Below are 23,175 nucleotides of genomic sequence, written 5' to 3'. Positions count from 1 at the left end.
TTTAGCATGCTAGTTAGACTCCTGATAAGTGCTCACAAGAAAACATGCAGTGAGTACCTATTCTGTACAATGCTTTTCTACACTAGCATGCCCCTCTCCTTATAGGAGATACTTAAGAACTTGGAAGTAAAGTCCAAGAGTATTAATGCTTATTTTTGTTAATCAACAGCTAAACTACAGATGTACCTTGGTATATAAAGCTTGAATTCCCCTCTCCACTCAGCTTTAAATACTTGTCGTATTTAAATGTTTTCGAAAACTTAACAAAATTATTATGTACATTAATAGGTGTAATAAAATAAAATTAATGTCAGTATTAATGTGAAAATAATTTACATGTATATCTGAAAATATAACTGCTTTTAAAAGAATAGGTATGACAAAGTTTTATGTGAAATTTTGAAACTTCATTAAAAGATGTATTTCATTAATATTTATTTTTTATTCTATTTCATGAACATGAAATTTCCTCCCAAATATTTATACTTCCAATGTTACCTCCCTCGCTAACTGAAAATAAATGCTACAGAGAGCAGGTATCCCATATCAAATGTCATACCTATCACATTTGGTTACTTTTCTTAATTTTCTAGTTTATTATCTTAGAGATGCTGGAAATATTTTTAAGGGAGAAGATAATGGTAATATTTTTTTAAAGGTAGATTAAGTAAACCTATTCAAGAAATAATGATTTTTTGGGGGCTATAAAACAAATATAATTTGGCATTGAAATTCACAGAAATCATATACTTCATATGATTTACTTCATAGATAAGGTGGGGCTAGAAAAATGAATAGAAAACAGAAGCCAGGCAGGCAGGGCCATGTAAGCTGAGCTATCTGAAGGGCAGCGGGAGATCCCTAAATGGCTGCGAGTAGTGGAGAAAAATTATTATACCTGTTTTAGAAATACCACTATGTGGCTTCCAGGTAAGAAAAGATGCAAAACCGGAGGCAAGAAAACCAGCCAGGTGAGAGATGCTGGTGGTTTATGTACTAGAATGGTGAGATGGGAATGAAGAGAAATAGATTAATCCAAATTATATTTATGAGAAATGATTGATAGTGTTTTGAGATTAATGTACTGAGTTAGAGAATGGAACTATGTCAGAGGTCTAAAGAACATCAATCTTAAAGAGATACATTTAAGAGTAATTTGCAAAAGTGTTTGAAAAGTTGTGGCCAAAAGGCAGGAATATGGTTAGAGAAACAAAGAGAAGCATGTGTTTCAAGAAAACGGGAGTCATCAAATGTCAAATTCTATTGAGCAATTAAGAGTAGACCTCATCATTGCCTCTATGAAATAATTATGTTGGAAAGTAGAAGTAAACAAGAAACTTCCACTATCAACATGATTGTGGAAATGTGAGGTCAGACAATTAAGTTCGCGAACTCATCCTAGAAAAAGTACTACATACCTCACTGCTCAATATCACTACAGTCACCTTTGAAGAACTTCCCTTGGGAAGCTATGCACCAATGCCAGCACCTAGTCCACCCTTCAAAGCAATTTTGGAACTCTTTCTCAGGAATGGCCATCAGAGCTGTCATTGTATTAACGTTGATGTCCTGAATGCCATCAAAATGTCTTCCTTTCAATATTTCCTTTGTCTTTGAGTAAAGAAAGAAGTTATTGGGGGCCTGGTCAGGTGAGTAGGGAGGATGTTCCAATACAGTTATTTATTTACTGGCGAAAAAAATCCCTCATAGCCCTGTGAGCTGATGCATTGTCGTAATGCAAGAGCCATGAATTGTTGGTGAAAATTTCAGGTCGCCTATCTTTTCCACGCTGCCTTTTCAGCACTTCCAAATAGTAAACTTGGCTAACTGTTTGTCCAATTGGTACAAATTCATAACGAATAATCCCTCTGACATCAAAAAAGATTAGCAACATTGTTGTAACAAGTTCACGAACTTAATTGTCAGAACTCATAGATAAAAATTAAGAAATATAGTATTATTATAAAAAAAAGTATGGTGGACAGGAAGGATAGACAGAATAGAGAGGAATCATTAATTTTGTCATACACAATCAATAGATATTGTCTAAAGATATAATTGTAGATGTCAGAGTTATGTTATGGAAAATGGCAGAGTAGAACTCTCAAAAAGTAAATCCCTTCACTGAAGCAGCAATTAAACTGGCAAAATAATTAACATTTTTAGAAGTATAAAATCTGTATTTATGTAAAAAAAATATTACAGTACCAAGGGAGTGCTTAATAGAAAAAAATGGCTATTAAATTTCAATAAGAAAGTATTGTAATATTTTTGCTTACTCGCTTACCATTTTCTACCCTCCAGGCATAGAAACAGTGGCCTGAGTTCAGGAAGTGCAATACTCACCCTACTCTCAAAATATTGTGGCTATGCACTGTGACCAATCTAGAGGCTCCTTTCAGATGGAAGCAGCTCCCCAGGCTGTAGTCAATCAAAAGCTTTAAAGACATACACTACTTGTAGCCACCTGGAACAAGGGACAGCTGCTGAGGCAGGCAGCAGGCTGACGAAAAAAGCCTGAGAAGGAGGAGACTAAAGAGGAAGACACTTGAAGGAATAAGGGCTTTGAAGCACTACCACATACACCAAGGAATCTGTAATACAACGTGCATGGCCAGAGCCAGAGGCATGCTCAGAAATACGTGAAAAAATCCTAATCTAACACCTGTACTTGATTTTCGGTTCCTGCACAAGTGAGAGGGGAAATCTAAGGCAGAGTTGCTGGCAGCTTGGCTAAATGTTGAAGGAGTGTTCCCAGCTCACAGCCAATCTGCTAAGAAAAGGGGAGTTTTTCTTTGTTTCATTCCTGGTATTTAAGTGAATCTCTGTCAGGATTACTATGACTGGAGACTTTTTAAAAAATCTCTGTTGGACTGACTGCAGAGAGAGAGAGAGAGAGAGAGAGAGAGAGAGAAGAAAAAGACTTTAGTGACCACATAGAATAAGGAATACAGTCTGCAAAATATTTTTGAAAAATTCAATAAACAGACAACTGCAGCCCACAACAATCAACAGCAAACCCTCGGAGAAAATATAATTTACAGACTTACCACACTGTAATATTCAAATTGTTCAATTTTCAAAGAAAAATACAAAGCCTACAAACAGATAATTATAGATCACTCAAAGGAAAAAGAAAAAATTAGCAGAGACCATTCCTGAGGAAGCCTAGACATTGGACTTAATAGACAAAGACTGCATCTTTTAAATATGTTTAAAGAGCTAAAGGAAACCATGGAAAAAGAAAACAAAAATATATGCTTACTGTATATACATACATATTCGTTAAAAATAAGGAAAAATATTTTTTTAAAAACAGGAGAATTTTGGTTGAACAAATAGACACTATCAGTAAAGAGATAAAAAATATTTTAAAAAAGAGAACCAAACAGAACTTGTGGAACTGAAAAGTAAAATAATTGAAATTAAATATATATATATATATATATATATATACTGGAAAGGGTACACAGCAGTTGAGCAGACAGAAGATAGAATCAGCAAAATTGAAGATAGGGCAATTGAAATTATATAGTCTGAGTAGCAGGAAGGAAAAGGAATGAAAGAAAGTAAACAGAGGGTAAAGGACATGTAGGACACCATCAATCAGACTAATATATGCATTATGGAAGTTCCAGAAGGAGAAGAAAAAGGGGCAAAAAGAATATTTGAAGAAACAATGGCCAAACTCTTCCCAACTTTGAAGAAAGCATAAATTTATACATCCAAGTTGCTGAATGAATTCCAAGACGGATAAACTCAAAGAGATATCCACACCAAGATACATTATAATTAATCAGGGGAAAGACAAAGACAAGAGAGAATCTGAAAAGCAGCAAGAGAGAAGCAATTCCTCAAGTACAGGGGATGCTCCATAATATTAACAGCTGATTTCTCATTTGAAACCATGTAGGCAAAAGTCAGTTGGATGACACATTTGAAATTCTGAATGAGAGATCATGTCAGCAAGATGGCAAAGTAGGAACCCTTACACATCATCCCTCCACAGAAACACTGATTTAACAATAATATTGGTGCTAAAATACCTTGAAAAGAAATTCGGATTTGAGCTAACAACTAGAAGCATTCTAGAGGAGCACAAACTAAGAAGCAGTCATATTTATATGAGTAAGAAGAGCAATTTCAGTTGTCTCACATCAGTCCCTCCCCCAAACAGACTGAGCTCAGCACCAAGAAGGTTGCCTCAGCCCATGATTCTGTCATGGAGGGATGGTGAGATTAGAGTGTGCACTGGGCCTCATGGCCTCTCATAGTACCTTCTGTGGAGCTGGTTTCTATCTTGCCTCATACTGAGCACTGAACAACCAAAAGAGCTTGGTGCCCTGATACAGTTAAAAACAAAGTCAAGGAGAGAGCATCTTCTTATTGCCAACATTTTTTTTTTTTTTTCATGATTGAGGGGAAGCAAAGAATTGATGCTTTTCCTCCAGGAGGAACGAAAGGAAGCAAAGGGGGTCTTGTCCCCAGCCTTAGAATGGCTAACAACAAGCACTGCTGAGCAATGAACATGTCTGTGAAAATCAGTCCATGGAGACTGGGAGAGGTAGATGCTTCTTCAAATGCAAAGACAACAAAGCAAATCTACAAGGAACATGAAGAATCAAGAAAGCATAACACAATCAAAGAAAGAAAACAAATCTCTAATAATCAACCTGAAACAAATGGCTGAAATGAGTTGTGAATCACTTTCACTTTAGTATAAAAGTTAAAAGACAAAATATTAAAAGAACTACAACTATAATAATTTGTTAATAGATACACAATATAAAAATATGTCAATTGTCACATCAATAACAAAATGTGGGGGAGGGAGAAGTAAAAGTGTAGAGTGGCTGAATAGATTTAAAAAATAATCCAACCATGTGCTGCCTACAAGAGACTCACTTTAAGGACACACACACAGGCTGAAAGTGAAAGGTTCAAAAACAATATTCTATGCAAATGAAGAAGTGGCTATTTTAATATCAGACAAAATGGACTTAAAGCCAAAAACTGCCACAAGAGACAAAGAGGGCAATTATATGATGACAAGTGAATTGATTTATCAAGAGGATATAAAATAAAAATATGTATGCATTTAACATTGGAGACCCTAAATATATAAAGAAAATATTAACAGCTCTTAAGGGAGAAGTAGACAACCATGCAATAACAGTAGGAGAATTCAATACCCCATTAATGGATAGATCATCCAAAAGAAAACTAATAAAGAAATAGCATACTTGAACAACAATATAGACCAAATTAATTGAGATACATGCAGAATGTTCCATTCTACCGAACCAGAATATACATTCTTCCTAAGTGCACAAAGAAAATTCTCGAGGATTTTAACCATTATATGTGAAATAAAAATGTTAGGGCACAAAATAAATCTTAACAAATTTAATAAGACCGAAATCATCAAGTATCCTTTCCAACCACAAGAAACTAGAAATCAATAACAGGAGGAAAATTGGAAAATTCACAAATGTGTGGACGTTAAAACAATACACTCCTGAACAATCAAGGGATCAAAAAAGAAATATAAAGGTAAATCAAAAAAATATCTTGAAACAAATAAAAATGAAAACACAACATATCAAAATGTATGGGGCGCAGTACAGCAGTAGTGCTAAACTGCCCATGCACATTTACATGTACATGCTGCTCAAGGCTTGCTGGCATCACAAAGCCAACCCGAGTCCCCGAGGGCAAGGCACCCAGATAAGCACCCTGGATTGGTGGAGAGCACCAGGAAGATCATAACACTGGGCAATTCACACTCACAATGGAAGAACAGCTGTATCTTTTTGTGTGATGTACAGAATTTTTGTTTTTGGCCAAATGAGTAAAACAAATCTTTTCCAAGTTATATTTTTTCAGTTTTATCTTTAGTCCTTAGGGTCTTCTGACTTAATTTTAATTCTTAGGCAACAGTTTGCTGCCTATTAAAAGTTGCAAACATATGACTTTAGAAAATGCAGAGCAATAAATAATAATAGAATTTCGCAGTTTAATATTTGTGTTACATTTAAAAGAATTAAAGTCACATAGAAAAATACAGATGGAAAATACCACTCCTGGGAATTATTACAAAGGTCAATCCCAATTCATTATCTGGGCTTGTTCTTTCCCCATTCTTGGCTCCAGCTTAAGCTCCTGACACTTCTGAACTCTCTTTTGTGGTTCACAGCCTAAATATTCCCTTGCCCCCTGCTTGCTTTATTTTTCTCCACAGCATTTAATTTTATCAGTTTACATTTTACTTGTTTATTTCTTTTTCTGTTCTTCCCTTATCAGAAGGTAAATTCCATGCAAGTGAGGAAACACACATTTTAGTCATTGTTAAGCCCCAATGCCCACACAGTAACTGTAACATTGGATATTTTTAACCATTATATGTAAAATAAAAGGCAATAATTTCACACTGAACTTTCTAAAATAAAACGTTTTATTTGTACATAGTATATATTTATTAATAAATTAATTGATATAAGGTGTTCATGACATGTTCAGTTTTATCTTCATCCTATTATGATTTCTACAACTTAATATAATAGGAGAATTAGTATTTGCAAAAATGATCTTGAGGTATTATGAAGGCCAAAATGATTTATAAATAATAAAAAACTGAACTTGCTTTAGTATTGATTTTGTTTTATCATATGCTCATTATTTAAAATTTCTATGTATTAGTGTCTCCAAGGTAATTCTGTTCTAAAATATTACATAAGCCTCTAAATTTATTCCCTAATCATTTTTGAATATTTTTAAGTTTATTATTTTACATCTGACTATAAAAAGTTTTCAGGTAGGGAGTTGATTTGAAATGAAGTTTGAATACAGTTTGGACTTGAAACTTACAAGCAATTGGACTAGACTGAATTCTAAGTGAAAAAATTACTGGACTATTTTATTACCTTTTCGTATAGTAGGCGTGTCACTATCTGCAATCAGTTGCAAGCAGTCTTGAGTGACTGAAAAGCAAAAATGTATCATTTTAGTTACTGCAGTAGAAATAGTCAGGGAACTAAGGATGACTGAGAACACAAAGCTACAAACCCAATCTCCAGTAACACCAAATCTATTATATTTCCTCTGTAGCTTGTATATTGTTCTTAAAATTATTTTATGAAATTTACCAACAGAATTTTAATATAACATACTTGAAATATAATTTTTACTTAAAATTCACGTTGTAGAAAAACTCTACAGGTTGCTGAAGTAGAGTAAGTATATATGTTATCTTTATATTTTAACCTAACTTGCTTTAAAATGTTATGTATAGAAAGCAAGTTAAGTCATTATTATTCATTTTTCAAGTCTGTCAAATACAAGAGCCAATCAAACTATCAGATTATACTAAAATGATTTTTTGATTCAAAAAATCTAACAGTAATAATGATTCACTAGTACTATAAGTACTACCATTAACATTACTAAAAACAAAAGTATAATTGCTAACATTTATCGAGCAGATATAAATTCAGGCAACCTTACAAAGATCTTAAAAATTACATACTGAAAACTAAGTCTTGGAAAATGTAAACAACTTGCTCAGAACCTGAGGTGGAAGGTGACAGGGCCAAAATATAAACCACATCTGTTTCACTCTGGAGCTAATCAGGCTTTTGGTAAAATATTTGAACCAAAAAGAGAAAGAGAGAACGTCTTTTAAAAATAAAATGGAAGATTTCCATGAGACTGCACAATCAGTGAAGTTGCTGGGAAACCTCCATTCATATCACATATTGCATGCACAGTAGAATATTCCAGAGAATATTCAAGGGAATAAATAACTATTCTGTTAAAGACAAATGCCTTCAGGTAAAAGCAAAATAAGTACAGTGCCTGTAGGAAAAGAAAGCAAAGCAGTAAACATCTATGAAAATATGAAACATAAACCTAAGCATGCCTATTTTAAATTAAGAAAATATTAGTTTAGATTTTTTTATTATGTAGCAAGTGTTTTCTTCAGAATTGAAGTAATACTTTAAAAACATGCTTCTCAATGTATACATTTTAAGAGCTTCAGACAGTTTAGAATTTCTGCCTCAGCTGATTAACTGAAAATTTTCTAATTTTTAAAACATGGAATAACAGATGTAATGATTGTATTCTGAGGTTGTGCAAATACATAGGCCTAAAAAGAATAGTGTTAAAAAGAGTTATCACATAAGAAAATCTGTTAAGAAATGTCCCTTGGCATTTAAAGGTGGAAATATAATGTTAACAACTGCAATTCCTTTATAACTATGAAAGTTTTCCAACACATTTTTATATTAATCTGATCAATTCAATAGGAGCAGAACATTTGGGTCTACTCTGTGTTTCTTTAATTGATTTGTGAAACAAGGGTAGCCATAGGGAAAATGTGACTCATTAATGCAGTTACTATGGTAGACTTTCTACTATGAAAATATGTAAAAATATTGTAACAGGCAGAACAGTTGTGAATAAGGATGGCTTTAAAGAAAGAAGTAACAAAACATCCAAAGCAGCTAAAATCTGAAGGGCACAATACTATATGGCACAGCCATCGTCTATTTTAAACATGTTCTTATTTTTCTAACAAATGCTTCTTAAGAAATTACTACTTACAAGGCACGTTGATAAGTTCTGTGAGGGAAGCAAGGGTCAATCAGAGTAGGTAAAGCTCTAATCTTTCCTTCACACAAAACAGAAGGGGATGTTGACAAAAGTCAAAGCCAAACTTCCAAATTTTCCGTCTTTCTTTCATGATATGTGTGCATGTATATTATAAAGATTAAATGATAATGCATATGAAGCATTCAGTACTATGCACGGTATATAATAATTGCAAAATCACTCTTGGCTGTTATTAATAATAGTAGTGCTGGCATTATTGTTCCTAATAGTATTGAACCAAACAAACTGGAAACATAATGAAGGACAGACACGATGAGCGCACCGAGACCCAATGAAGCTGATAGAGACCAAAGAAATACTAGACTGCATTGCTTCCTATTTCAATTAACCCTTTCCCTGACTGTTTTCCCAAAACTCCTATGGGAGACTTACATGTTCTAATTAGACAAAATTAGTTTTACCAAATGACTGATGCCTCGACACTACCAAGCCATTATGAAAATATCTGAATTTTAATCTCAGCAGCCTAATTAAAACTTGGCCACAAGCTACACATTGAAAAACAATGGTCCATTCCATCATGTAGTAGCAGAAATCTAACTTTTAGAAGAAAATACATTATGGAGAGAAAAGTTTATTTCAAGAAATACTCTTCAGAAAAGAAAATGGAATATCAAACTGGCAGTTCAATAACAATATTTGAATTAGACTCGCTGAAGCTAGTCATATTCATTATTTTTCCTTATTCCAGAGAAAGTCACTAGGCTTTTCAAGGAGTTTTGTTGAAAATAAAAACATGGCTTTCTCCATTAAATGTTCCTCACGTCCCATCAGCCTATCAGTGCTATTTGCCTCTTGATTTTTCAACTCTCCCTGTAAGAAATTTGATTCCTATTAACCACTTACCTCCATTTTAGCCTTTTAGGATTCTCTACAGATCTGATCTTAGAATATAGATTATTACTCACAAAAAGTGGGCCAAAAAAGAGCAATATTATTTTTTGGTATCTCCCAATAGCATAGATATCCAACCACAAGAGTTTTTGTTTTTGTTTTTTTAAAAATGGTGATAGAGCAGTTTGTTACCACAAGAGTTTTGAGAATGCATAGTCTAATGTAAGAAACATTGCATTGATAACAATTATATTATTAATTGATTGTGTGTGGTTTTCATAAGTTTCTCACACATCTTTCCCTCTACTACAATTGAAGGGAATTTGAGGAAGACTTTGAAGAGTTTGAGGACAGTTTATCTTTTAACAAAGCAAGGCAATAGCATACTTTTGTATCTGATGGGGAGACTCTCACACACACACACACACACGATATGTGAAATATATATATATGTGTGTATATATATATATATATATATATATATATAGTGATGTGTGAAACATGGATAACTAATCTTGAGTACACTTTGAAAGCATAGAAAAATTTACTCATAATATCAAACTTTGTGTAAAGTACTTCTCAAAACAAAATATTATGTCGAGGGCAAAAATAGTTTACAAAACAGAATCCCTAAAACAAAAACTTTTAGGAAAAACAACAACTTGCTATTGTTCAATATTTGACATAATAAAATATAACCAACTTCACAATTAGAATAGCATTTAAATATTTTCTATAAGAAAAACATTTGGGTTTGAAAACTACCTTCGTAAGTATAATATTCAAATACCATTTAATCAGGAAAGGGATTTGAAAGCTTATGGGACTGCTAATATCTGTTGTATTGTTTTCTGTATTGGAACGAAACCCTTTCAAACTGGAATCTGGTTGATTATACATTATTTCAACAAAGCTAATTCTAATATAAATGACCATAAATAATGAAATTATTGCAGATTATGTATGCATGGTTCCCATGAAAAAACAGAGCTTTTCGTATTACTTTTGCCATATCCATATGAACTATACCTACTATTTCTTTGTAGTTCTCATTCACCCAGCTAGAAAAGTTTAATTAGGGGAAATCCTTTCAAGATCTAAATATTTACCTAAAGTTGGACATGAGTCAATGAAGAAATTAAAGAAAGCATTGTTTTGGGATAAACATTTCTTCTGGAATGGGAATACAAGAATCTAGGTGTGGAAACTGGATTATAAAGTTTTATTTGATCAATGATAAGCAGTTTGCTTAGGTGGTTACTTATGAAACCAGTAGGAGTTGAGAGTTTTAAAAGAATTTCTAGAGAACTAGATTGAGAAGTACGTACTCGACTTACTAGAAAACAGAAAAAAAAATTAGGAATTCTTAATCTTGAGATAGGTTTGTCTGATACAGATTGATCATACATGTGTCTATGTATAGAACGAGTTGCCATAAAAGGAGAATGAAAGCAAAGTTTCAGCTGTTGATTGGTAATAAATATAATATAAGGATGATCTGGTCTCTAATGCAATTATATAAATGGAGCATCCAAAATAAATTGTGGAAAAAATAAAGGTAAAAGTTTGTGACTAATGGCCATAGGTGTTTGAAGGAGATTTAAAAACTCATTTTTTTCAAGTTTTCAATTCTGGGGAATTCAGAAAGATAGTATCACTATAATGGTCCTGAGGAAATAAGAGAGGGGTGGTAGTTTTCTGAGGGCTGGAATGGAGTTGATAAAATGAAACAGAAATAACTATAGCTGATAGAAGTAAAGAAAAATATTTGAACTGAAGACTTTCTACGTGTGCATATGTATACAGAAAGACTTTTAAGCATTAATTAGACATTGTAATGTATTATACCACTCATAATATGTCCTATGCCTAAAACAATGTAGGATATGTAGCCCTTTGCATAGCCTCATAATCACTAAGAGTTAAAAAGGAAACCAAAAACAACCAAAAAATCACCATCTTCATCTAATGTTGTTTCATTTTACAATTGATCAAATATTTTAATTTTAAATTACTATCTTTATAGTTGAATTGTCATCTCCACAAGGTATGTTTTTTTTTTTCTGCCATGACTTTTTTGCATTATTTTAGAATATTTCTCTTTTTTAATGATGTATACTCAGAAGTCACTGGACATCAGTAACTTAACAGTGAAGAATATTAATTTCATGACACAACATGCAAACATGTCTGAAGTCAAGGAGGGTAAAACCAAAAATAGAAATACACTTGAATATCTGGAGAAAGGTAACAATAAGTTACACAATTGGCTGTTACATCTTGAATTTCCCCTTGGACATTTCTCTCTGGATGCTATAGTGACACCTCAACTTCTACATGCCCAAATCTATTTCTTTATTTTCCTCACACACTTACCTCTTACTCCTCTATTTTCTCTATTAGTGGACATATAACTGTCTCCTGAGTTGCCCAAGATAGAAAGTGTATAAACATGCCTGATTCCTTCCTTCATCCTCAATCTTAAAATTCAAATAATAAGTTCTAATGTTTGAATTTTTAACTTTCGTTAAATTTATATTCTATCTCACATTCATCTCATTCAGCAATTTTACCAAGCGCTACATTTATGTCATGTGTTGTGCTAGGAATAGATCAAAAAAAGAAAAAAGAAAAAAAGAAAAACAATCCCTACTCGCCTGGAGCACACAATATAGTGGAAAGAACAGGCATGAATCAATATCATAAAAACAGAATTTAAGTTGCATTTATATGTGATAGTGTGCCCAGATATATGGTTAATCAGGAAGGCTTCAACGAATGGTGGTGGCACTTTTAAGTCGGAAGAAAGGGATAGGAACATCCAAACAAATTAATAGTCATGAGTATATGCAAAGGCTGACATTGGAGGGACACAGCAAGTATGGCTGAAGGCACAGGAAGGGAGAAAGGGAGAGAGAGAAAAGGAGAGGGGGGGGGAAGAGAGAGAGAAAGAGAGAGAATGAATGATAAAAAAATGAGAAGATGGGGCCGAACTGGTGGCTCAGGCGGTTGGAGCTCCGTGCTCCTAATGCCAAAGGCTGCCGGTTTGATTCCCACATGGGCCAGTGGGCTCTCAACCACAGGGTTGCCGGTCAATTCCTGCAAGGGATGGTGGGCTGTGCCCCCTGCAACTAACAACAGCAACTGGACCTGAAGCTGAGCTGCACCCTCTGCAACTAAGATTGAAAGGACAACAACTTGACTTGAAAAAAGACCTGGAAATACACACTGTTTCCCAATACAGTCCTGTTCCCATTCCCCAATAAAATCTTTGAAAAAAAAGAGAGAAGATGAGGAGCATGGTAGCCTATGTTCAGATCTTTATCGTCATTGTTCTTGACAATTACATTAGCGGACAAGTTGGGCCTCTTCTCTTTTCTAGAATTTCTAGTCAATCATTTGCATTTTCTCCAGCTTTATCTTTTTAAACCCAAAATTTATTTTGTCCTTCTAATGTTTGTAATTCCTTCAGCGGGTTTCCCTTGCATACAAAAATCAGGTCAACTTCACCGCCTCATGAACTCTACACTCCCACACAGCTGCACTTAAACACACTTTCTCAGAACAGGAGGTCATCTTCTTAATTCCATGATTGTGTATCTGCCATTCCCTGTGGTTAAATATTCTTTACTTTCCATCTTGTGAAAGCACAATCATCCTTCAGGGTTCAGATCAAATATCAACTCTTTCCCTGATCCTTCTAGCTAAACATTTGATCCCCCTACACATTATACATACTGTATTTTGACAAGTACAATGCACTCCCATGTATAATGCACACCCAAGTTTTTGGCCCAAACTTTCAGGGAAAAAAATCTTTTGTTTAAATTTTTTTAATTCAAATTTTTATTTTTTTATATTTAGGTACTTGTTTTTTGTATTATAAAGGAATGTTAGCATTTAATTAATTAATTAATTTGTTTATTTATTATTGCACTTTTAACTCATAACCATAAATAAAAGAATTAAAATCATTTATATAAATACAGAATTAGTACTAACCATGCATAATGCATATCCTTATTTTTCCCTCACAATTTGGGCAAAAAAGTGCACATCATACATGGCAAAATATGGTATGTATATCGACATACATTTCATTATACATTCTAATGGTTTGTTTAACTGTCTCTCCCCCTAGACTGGGAGTCACTTGATATTAAGAACAATCATTTACAAATTTGTAGTATCTGGTTTACAACAGACTCAAAATTTAGAAATCTGTGGAACAATTTAGGAAAGAAAGTAGACTTCATAACATTCAACCTTTCCAAATAATTCTGTAAAAACCCATCGTTACATTCAACTTTATAATATACGTTAAATTAGATTAAATTAATGCTTTAGGGAAAATAGTTTCCATAAACTAAAAAAAAAAAAGTTTCCATGAAAAAAAAATTAAAAAAACAACCTGTTTCTGGACCCTCTAACAATAAACCTTTGGACCCAAAGTTATATGAAAAAAAAATTTCCATAAGAAATAATTCTCAACAAGTTTTTTGAATTTTCATCCATAGAACTGTAGCATGCTATAATATTTTTTAAAGTAAATGGTTGTGTATTATTCTCTAAAATTTCTTACTATTTCCGAGCAGCAGATAGGGGAAAAAAAAAAACAAAAAGGATGAGTTGCTGTGTGACTTCACGACTAGAGTTAGAAGCTATCATGAAACAGTTATTTTCAATTTCCCCTGTCTCAAACAGTCTAGCCATAGGAGGAGGAGAGGAAAGCCTGAACTTGTAACAACACTTCAATCAATCAGCACTTGCAAAAATCTAAAAATTTAGAAGAGTAAGTGGATAATGTCAAGGTGTTGGTATGTGTTATGCTTCTTGCACCTGCTAACATAAGGCTTCTTCTTGTTTGTTTGTTTTTTTCTATTTCCTGTTAAATTACTCTTCCTATATCCTGGGATACATTCTCCTCTTACCCAAATCTACTCAATCTTCAAAACCCAGGTCAGCTCTTCTCCACCATATTCTAGAGAACCTTTTAGTCTGTGATCTCCACTACTAACATTCTATGATTCCATAAGTAGCTGTCTCTCTCATTGGTAATAACATTAGTAATAGTCTAGGCCACTATAGGACCAAATACATTTTCTCAAATCTGGTGTCTTACTTTAACAATAAATACAGACAGCTTGTATAATAAAAAAGAAACACAAAAAAACCTCAGAATTTCTAGTCAATAGACAATGAATTCACTAGTTCTTAAACCAATTAGCTGTTTAATCATGAGACTGACACGTAATTTTGAAACACTTTTTCTTACTTAATGAAAATAACAATATCTTTTTCAGAGCCAGAATCAACTGGAGTCCTAATTTACATGGGTTTCTTAAAGATTAAAGAGCTTGTTTATTTTATTATTGTCTTAAAATGTATACGAATCTTGTTTAATTTCTCCAACTGAATATTTATTTAGCTTGTTGAGAGGAGAAATTGACCATGTCTGGGCTTCAACTCTTTCATCTAAAATAAAGACAATAATGCCACTTAATCAGGGTATTGAGAGGGTGAATGATATCAGATCGACATGGCATAACCGAGAGCTTGCACAGGGAACATACTAATCACTGAGGTTCTCTCTTCTCTTTCCTGTATATTCTGGAGTGCCTACCTCAGAGCTTTGTATAGTGGCTATTTACTCTATTTTGAGGAAAATCTGTTACTTTTCTCTTTGGAAATGGATATACCCTTTCAAAGAAAATCCATAACAAAAGTACAGCTGCCCAATGCAGTTCTTTTAAATATAACAAACATAACTAAACATTAAAACTCATATTATTCATTCCTACAAAATTATTTATGAGAACATATCACTCAACATTATGAATTTATGTATAAAATACCCATGTCTACAAATTTTTTCAAAAAAAATTGAAAGTATAAAGAATTATTGAGCTTTCAAGGAGAAAATAGAAAGACGTGCTCTGGACTCCCTATTTGGAACAAAAAACACATCCCTTTCTCACCTACCCTCACCCTTCACATGATTGATTCTCTTAAACCTGTCCTAAAATTTTCACGTATTCAATGTATTTGCCATTTTCTAATATGATAATTTACTCATTAATTATATTTATTGATTATTTTCTGTGTCTTTTCACCTTCCTGTAATGTAATTTCAGATAGGCAGAACACTTTTGTTTTGTTTTCTGATCAACACCAACAATGAGAAACATTCTGGGAACCTAGAAGCCTTGCAGAATACGTGGAAGAGATGCAGTATCACTCTTGGCTACACTAACTGACTTGTTTTCTGGCTCTTCTATTTCCCAAAACTTTAAACTTGACAAGAACAGGGTTCAAAGATTTGGTTGTCAGGTCACAATTTTCATTTTAAATACTTTTTTGGAAATTGAACAGAAGCCAACTCTTGCAACACTGAAAAAAAAAAAGCGTCTCTCATTATTAAGCGGGGTGGGGGTGGGGGGTGGAATAACAGTCAGGGAAGATTCTGGTCAAAGATCACCATGACAGCAGCCAGCTGTTTCTGTTCTAGGAAGGAACACGCCCTTACTGGGTAAGAGGCTCCAGTTAGCCTAATTTTGGTACAAACTGGATGGTTGAGTCCTACATTTTATGCTTTCAAAACTCATTTTCAGCCTTGTAAGTTACAGCTGAGCTAGACATGTCAAGCAAACAAAGACTGGACATTAGAGACCCCTCAGGTATCCCATCTTTCCATGCACAGGAGATGGATTATGAATTTCAAAAAAAAAAAAAAAAAGACTCAAAAATAGTATTGATATTTTTACTTTTAACAATGAAAAGTGTTTACTCCAGAGAAATACTTAAGTTCCAATATTAGGTGTTAATTTATGTGTACTATATTCAAAACTCATTTAAAAACTCTTAAATACAATGTGGTGTCCTGGGTGGTTCCTGGAACATGAAAAGGACATTAGTGGAAAAACTGGTGAAATTCAAATAAAGTCTGGAGCTTAGTTATTAGTTAAGTCCTTGTGTTGGTTTCTTAGTTGTGACAAAGGTATCATGGTAACGTAAGATATTAACATTATGGGAAACTGGAGGAGGGGTATATAGCAACTCTCTGCACTGCATTTGCAACTTTTCTGTAACTCTAAAAATAATTCTAAACTAAAAAATGGAGAAAAATAAAGTAGATTCGTCAAAACCTTACAATAAATATTGAGAATATAAAATATGGACTATTTTCTCCAACTCTTGTTTTTATATTTCTTTGAATTGTGCATGTTTTTACCATTATTTTACTATTACAATTGAGACAAGTATAAAAAAAATCAAAAAATAATTTTTGTCTTTCTATAATCTAAAACACATGACTTCTAATAAGTTTAAATTCTGTACTGAATAACAAGGTAAAAATACAAAGTTCACCTGATTTTATTAATAAATTGTTTCAATTCAGTAGGAACCCATTTAAAATAATTCATTTTCTTCCTGGACTCTAAAGATGCTTATCTTTAGGTTTTTAAGATGCATATAGTTAGGTGAGGGTTAAAAACATGGGTCATCATGATCCCTTTGCTGAAGAAATTTTAATGGGTAATATTTTCAAAGCCATTATCACTTTAGTTATTCTTTTTTTACACTTGGGAATATTTCCAAATACACTTTAAAAGTGAATATTTGGCTAATATGACCATTTGGCAATTCTTTGATCCTGGATTTCCCCACATTTCTGTTTGTTATACTATAATCAGAAATTATCTTATGAAATACGTAAAATTTAATAAGGCTTTCATTTGAAACAAAACATAATTAAGAAAAACAAAACTGGAGCCAAAGTAGCAAATTTTAAGATTAAGTAAAAGCATCATTTACCCTTGGGAGGAGGGGAAGGAGCAGCCAGGAGGCATGTGGGCTGATGGTGGTCCCTGCATCTACTGCTGTCAGTTTATGAATATTCACCAAGCTGAATATTAAGATATGAGCCCTTTATCATATGTAAATAATACTTCAAAAAAAAAGAAAACATTAAATAAACCCAGAAATCCATGAAATTGCAGTTAAATAGGTTCCTGAACATGGGAGCTTTTCTATGACTTTTTAGCCCAAACAGTGCCTGTACCTGGTGAATCAAAAGGATCTGAGGCAAGGTATTTCCAGACACTCCCTAGGACTCTGGTCTTATGATTAGGCTTATTCTTTGGTTAACTAGTTGTGGGGGTTTTTTTTGTTTGTTTTTTTGTTTTTTGCTTGTTTGTTTAATCTTTATGAAATGTATTGGGGTGACATTGGTTAGTAAAATCACACAGGTTTCAAGTGTATGTTTCTATAATACATCATCTATCTATCGCATTGTGTGTTCACCATCCAGAGTGAGTTCTCCTTCCATCACCATATATTTGACCCCCTTTACTCTCTTCTACTCCCCCTTCCCTCTTACCTTCTTGTAACCACTAAAGTGTTGTCTGTGTCTATGACTTTTTGCTTCTTTGTTTGTTGCTTTTAATTTTATATGCCACATATGAGTGAAGTCATGTGGTTCTTGACTTTTTCTGTCTGACTTATTTTGTTTAGCATGACAATCTCAAGATCCATAAATGTCAAGTTAAAATACTGTATAAGATGGCCTGTAAGTGAGACCTGACAAGTGAAGAAACATGGGAAAATCCCCCACACACAAGATGATGCCAAATCATTCTCAAATCATTTTATCTTACTTCATATTGAGCCCAAAACCAATCAACAAATATTCATAGAATACTGTGTACAAGTGTTATGATGAAGATACAGAAGAAGAAAAAGGAACCAGACCACAGAAGTCTCTATTCTTTAGCTGTACAGACAGTTGTACAAATGAAAACAGCCTTCTTAGGTGATATGTAGTAAGTACCAAATACTGATGCAATACTAGGCTTGCTGTATGCTGGGGAGGTAGGGCTTTCTAGCCTAACAGACTGCAATTTACTTACAAACTGAATATACATGCGATAAAATTGAAGTGGCTGGTAAATTTGAGTAAGATTTATAGAAAAATAAGAATAGGTAACATTCTGGTGTGTTATTTAGCAATATTTAGCTATGAATCTTTTTTGACAGATATGAAATGATGGCACATTGTCATTGAGGAGTGTATGTAGAAAACAGAGTATTCCAGAAAAAATCTGAAATATTATTATAATTCTGTTAAGTATAAATCCATAGTATGTTTATGTGACTTATAAAGAAGCATGCGATCAAATGCTGTATGATTTATTGAAAACTGTACATTTTTAAACAGTTTAACAAGCTTTTTGAAAATGTATAACTCTAAAATAGCAACACTTTTTAAATTTAATTAGTGAAGCCTACATTAGAAAAACTATGTCTTATTGGGAAATTTAAAATTCAATATTAAACATTCTTGAGATATTAAACATTCTTGAATATATATATTAAACACTGAAAATTCATTTTCCTTTTCAGCGTTACAGTTTTAAATTCCAACAAAAATGTTAATGGTTCTAAAATGTATATAGACAATTAGTAAATAACATGAATGAACACTTCAAAAGTAAAAGTGACAACCTACGTTTTTTGAGTCTTACTGAAAATGAATCAGAATAACTAGAATAGAAACAAAAGCCAAAGAAAGCTGCATAGATTCAAACTGTATAGAATTTTCTCAGTTCCAGAAAAATGACTCTACCAAACAACAACAAAATCATAGTTACCTTCTTGAGTAAATATTTTAGAGTAGTACTAAACAAGTAAATTTTCCCTGCAGAAAAGGATAGTACCTATAATAAATAATATTCAAGCAAATTTCATTGACAAGGAATAGCATATATTACTGGTCACTAAGGCTCGCATCTTCAAACTTTCCATCTCAGATCTATAAATGTTATGAGTATACATAAAAAGAGATATATAGACATTAGACATATGTACTATACACTATATATACATGATATATATATACTATATATAGATACTATATAGTATATCTATATACATATGTACTATATATACTATATACTTTATAAATATACTATACTAAAAGTTTATAAAAACTTGAGGCAAACCATGATAATAACAGTGGTTACATCTGGACTGTGGAAAGTGGGTAAATTTTTACTTACTAGGTTAGAATTTTCTGTTATTCTCCAAGTTGATAAAAATCTGAAATTATTTGGGGACATTTTTTCATCAGTATAAAATTTCTGGATGCTATAAAAACATAGATATGTAAAATTTTGCACATAGGAAGAATTTGAAAATATTAATAGAGATAATTTGGAGAAGTGGGACTCAAGGAGTTATTGATTTCTTATTCAATCCTTTACTTCTTAAATCTGCTGTATCCTATATCCTCTATACAATAGGAAAGTTAAGGTTTATTTTTAAAACTAAAATTTAGAGGCAGGGGAATACTAGCAGAGAAGGTTGAAGAAGACTGAGGTATCCTAAACCCACTAGACATTGAAGCTCATTACATTATAAAATCACTTAAAATATTTGATTTAAAACAGAATAATAAATCAATGGAAAAAAGTCTCAAAATAGGTTCAACTATACCTGAGGAACTTAATAAACTTTCCAATGCAAACAAGTTAAAAAAAAATCATCTAATAAAATTTTTGGAGATATTTAGCAGCAGTTTAGGAAGAAAAAAAATCAAAGAAAGGGGAAGTTAAAGCTGGTATGACATGACTTACCAAAGTAAACGCCAGAAGGATTAATGAGTTGAATACCAAACTAAAACACTAAATTATCAAATACTCAAAATAGCAGAGAATAACATGCCTATTTCAGAGGTTATGAACAAACATATTTTTAGTTTTGATGTATGAGAGAAAATCAAAGTAAAAGTTTATCACATTAAAATACACAGATGCAAAAATGTCTGTACAAGTTTTAAAAAGCAGCAAAATATTGTGAAAATATTTACATCAAAATTTTGATATATAATTAATATGCCTAATATAGAGTTTATTCAAAATTATAAAAATAGGAGAAACAAATGAGAGAACTTACAAATAAATTAGCAAAAGATAAAATTAGAAGTTATCAAAATATGTGGAAAGAAGTTAATTCTTATTTGTAAGAAGAAAATAAATTTGAGATACTGTTTTACAACTACTGAACTAGCCAAAATAAGTTTTAAAAGATAAAATGTTGTAAGTCTGTGGAAAACTTACATTTTAATTGCATACATTTATAACTCAGTTTGAAAGCAATATGGCAATAGGTAGCCAGGGTGATAAGGATGTTTATCCTCTTTATCGCAGACATTCCATCTAAGGAATTTACATTGAATATATAATTCCTCAGAAACAGAAGAGATCTGCACAATAATTTTGGCATATTCCATTACTGCAAAAAGAAATTGGAAATGATTATGTTAAATAATTATATGAATAAGCTAATATAGATATGTGAGACTTACTTAGAAATAGGGAAAATGTTTATTGTGCAACAATAAGTGAACACAAAAATATACATGTTGCATTTTTTCAATTATGTAAAAAATATAGATGCTAAAATGAAAAATATAAAAATAATTGATGTGTTAAATTATAGTAAAAATATGAGTAAAAAATGTTTAAAACCAACTGTTTCTGATAACTGATGCAAAGATATGATAACCAGATAAAAATATGGTTTTACAAAATAAAAAATATTTTGTATGAATAAGGCATTTAGTGAAAATAAGTTCAGTCAGAGCAGCTAATGTGCGTGTGCGTGGGGCACGAGGAGGGGGGTAGAGGGTCTAATAGAAGAATACCTGAATACCCATCTTTATGTTTCCCATGCACTTCTCTTCAGAAGTACAAATATATATATACAAATGATTACACCTGTTCTGTTTACCTCATAGTCACTGTGAAGGTTAAAGAAAATAGTAGGTGTGACAATACTTATCCTAATACATTCCTGCCTGGCATATTCTAGGTGCTCAAAAAAATGTTCTTCAATATAAAAGGGGAGTCATGCCAAGGTTCTGTTCAATTGTGATCGTTAATGCAATGCGAATGCTCTTCTTCATCTTCGAAATGAAAGACCTGGAATTGAGCATTTTGGGAGGCCTCACCAAATCTGAGGTTTCAGGAATCTATAAAAATCTGTGGAACAAGTGAAACGTGAAGAGAGGCAGAAACTACTAAAGCAACATTTCAAGACGATTATGAGTATGTGGATCTCCTAGAAAAGCATACATTGAAGAAAAGCTTTAAAATCAGTGTGTATGTGTGAATAAAATAAACGTTTTAAATCAAGAAACAAAATAAAGCACAAACACACACCTGCCTGAGCTATAATCTTTCCTTGGTTTCACAGCATACGATGCACCCTCAGGAAATGTTTGTCTTTGGCTGACCTTCTGTGACCTTGGTCGACAAAATCTAATTCTCCTCTAACATGCAGTGGTTTTTTCTGGAGAGCTGGACAATGCTTCTGGCATAGGCATGAACTATGTATTTCAGGAAAAAGATGTGTCCCATTTTCCTCCTCTAGAATTAAAGTATAGCACAGACAAATACGTCTACCCCCACAATCTGCTCATTGGAGGACAAAACGTGCTGTGCAGCCTATTAAATCTGTCAGTGCTCGGGCTTTGCAGGAAAGCCACCTCTGGTTTAGATGGGAAATTCTGCAGTCTCCAGGTTATGTTCACCTCTTACTCCCCCAAACCGATGCTATCCTGCACACCTGTGAACGCTGGGATCCCTGACTCCTAAATGCTTCTGTGTCCAAAACGTACCTGTTTCTTCTGGACCCTGAGTGGCACGCTTATTCCTCCTGCTTTGACTGGAGTTGCTGTTTCCTAAAGCTGGTGCTGCAAAGATGCCCTAAGAAGAGGAAAAAGAATTCCAAGTTATGGCAAAGACATCTGAGGTGGGGGAGGCAGCCTTGTGGGGAAACTGTGCTGGGGCTGCAGCTGCTGCCAACTTACTTTCAGTGCAGCGGTGGCAGCTGTAGCCTCCTGCGCAGCTGCCCTGGGGGCTGCTGCTCCCGCCTGGGGGAGACCTGGCAGCCGCTCAGCTGGGTGCTCCTGCAGTTCCGCCCGGAGGTTCCCCAGCTCTGCTTGCAGGGTAGCCACCCTGCAGAAAGACACCACCGTGAGGCAGCAGGACATCAGGGCCAGCAGCAAGGTTACGGCCAGCAGCGTTCCATCTCTGGAGAATCGGACAGAGGGACTTTCCTTCTGGGGGAGGATGGAGACACACTCCTTCAGTTTCATTTCTTCTCTTCCCTTAAGACAAGAAGAAAGGCGTGACTGCTCCCCTTCTGTGGAGTCATCCATTTCACTCCTTGTGCTTTGAAGGTTTGGGTCTTTAGAATAAGTGACCACAGGGAATGGATCATTTCCTGTTATCTGTGTTTGCTGATGTCCTACATTGATTACATGGCCCCGCTAGGCTCTTGCCCTCAGGAGAATTCTCCTGAATTTTCTTCTCCCTGTCCTGCTGCATCGCTGCCCCTATTGTCTGATAGGTCTTCCTGGCATTTGCCCTTCTAGTCGATTGCTCAATCAGTCTTCCTCATTTCACTTTCAGTTTTTGTAAGAATTTTAATGGCATCTCAAAATACTCATTCACAAACGAGCCCCTCAAAACTACTGATTTGACAGAACTTTGGGTTTGGATCAACACACTTGAGGGAACTTAGCTACGCAGGTGCTTAAGGAGCTCCCCCTTTTGCACCATGAGCGAACTGGGTCTACTTGGGGCCATGTGGCTTTGCAGGGAA

The 23,175-nt window shown here is 33.8% G+C and overlaps 1 protein-coding gene across 1 annotated transcript in view; it reads right to left on the bottom strand.

Annotated features, from left to right (window-relative positions):
* The window catches only part of TNFSF13B (TNF superfamily member 13b), a 30,463-nt gene extending 7,545 nt beyond the window's left edge, over window positions 1–22,918 (bottom strand). Inside the window, exons 1-3 of the mRNA XM_019731025.2 lie at window positions 22,379–22,918; window positions 22,187–22,274; window positions 6,924–6,980 (exon numbers count right to left, since the gene is read on the bottom strand). Of these exons, the coding sequence (XP_019586584.2) occupies window positions 6,924–6,980; window positions 22,187–22,274; window positions 22,379–22,729 (496 nt within the window). The 5' untranslated portion in view covers window positions 22,730–22,918. The remainder of the gene's footprint in view (window positions 1–6,923; window positions 6,981–22,186; window positions 22,275–22,378) is intronic.
* Window positions 22,919–23,175: the final 257 nt, after the last annotated feature.

This window comes from Rhinolophus sinicus, linkage group LG04 (assembly GCF_036562045.2).
Source record: "Rhinolophus sinicus isolate RSC01 linkage group LG04, ASM3656204v1, whole genome shotgun sequence".
Taxonomy (NCBI): domain Eukaryota; kingdom Metazoa; phylum Chordata; class Mammalia; order Chiroptera; family Rhinolophidae; genus Rhinolophus; species Rhinolophus sinicus.
This window is presented reverse-complemented; position numbering and strand designations above follow the sequence as displayed.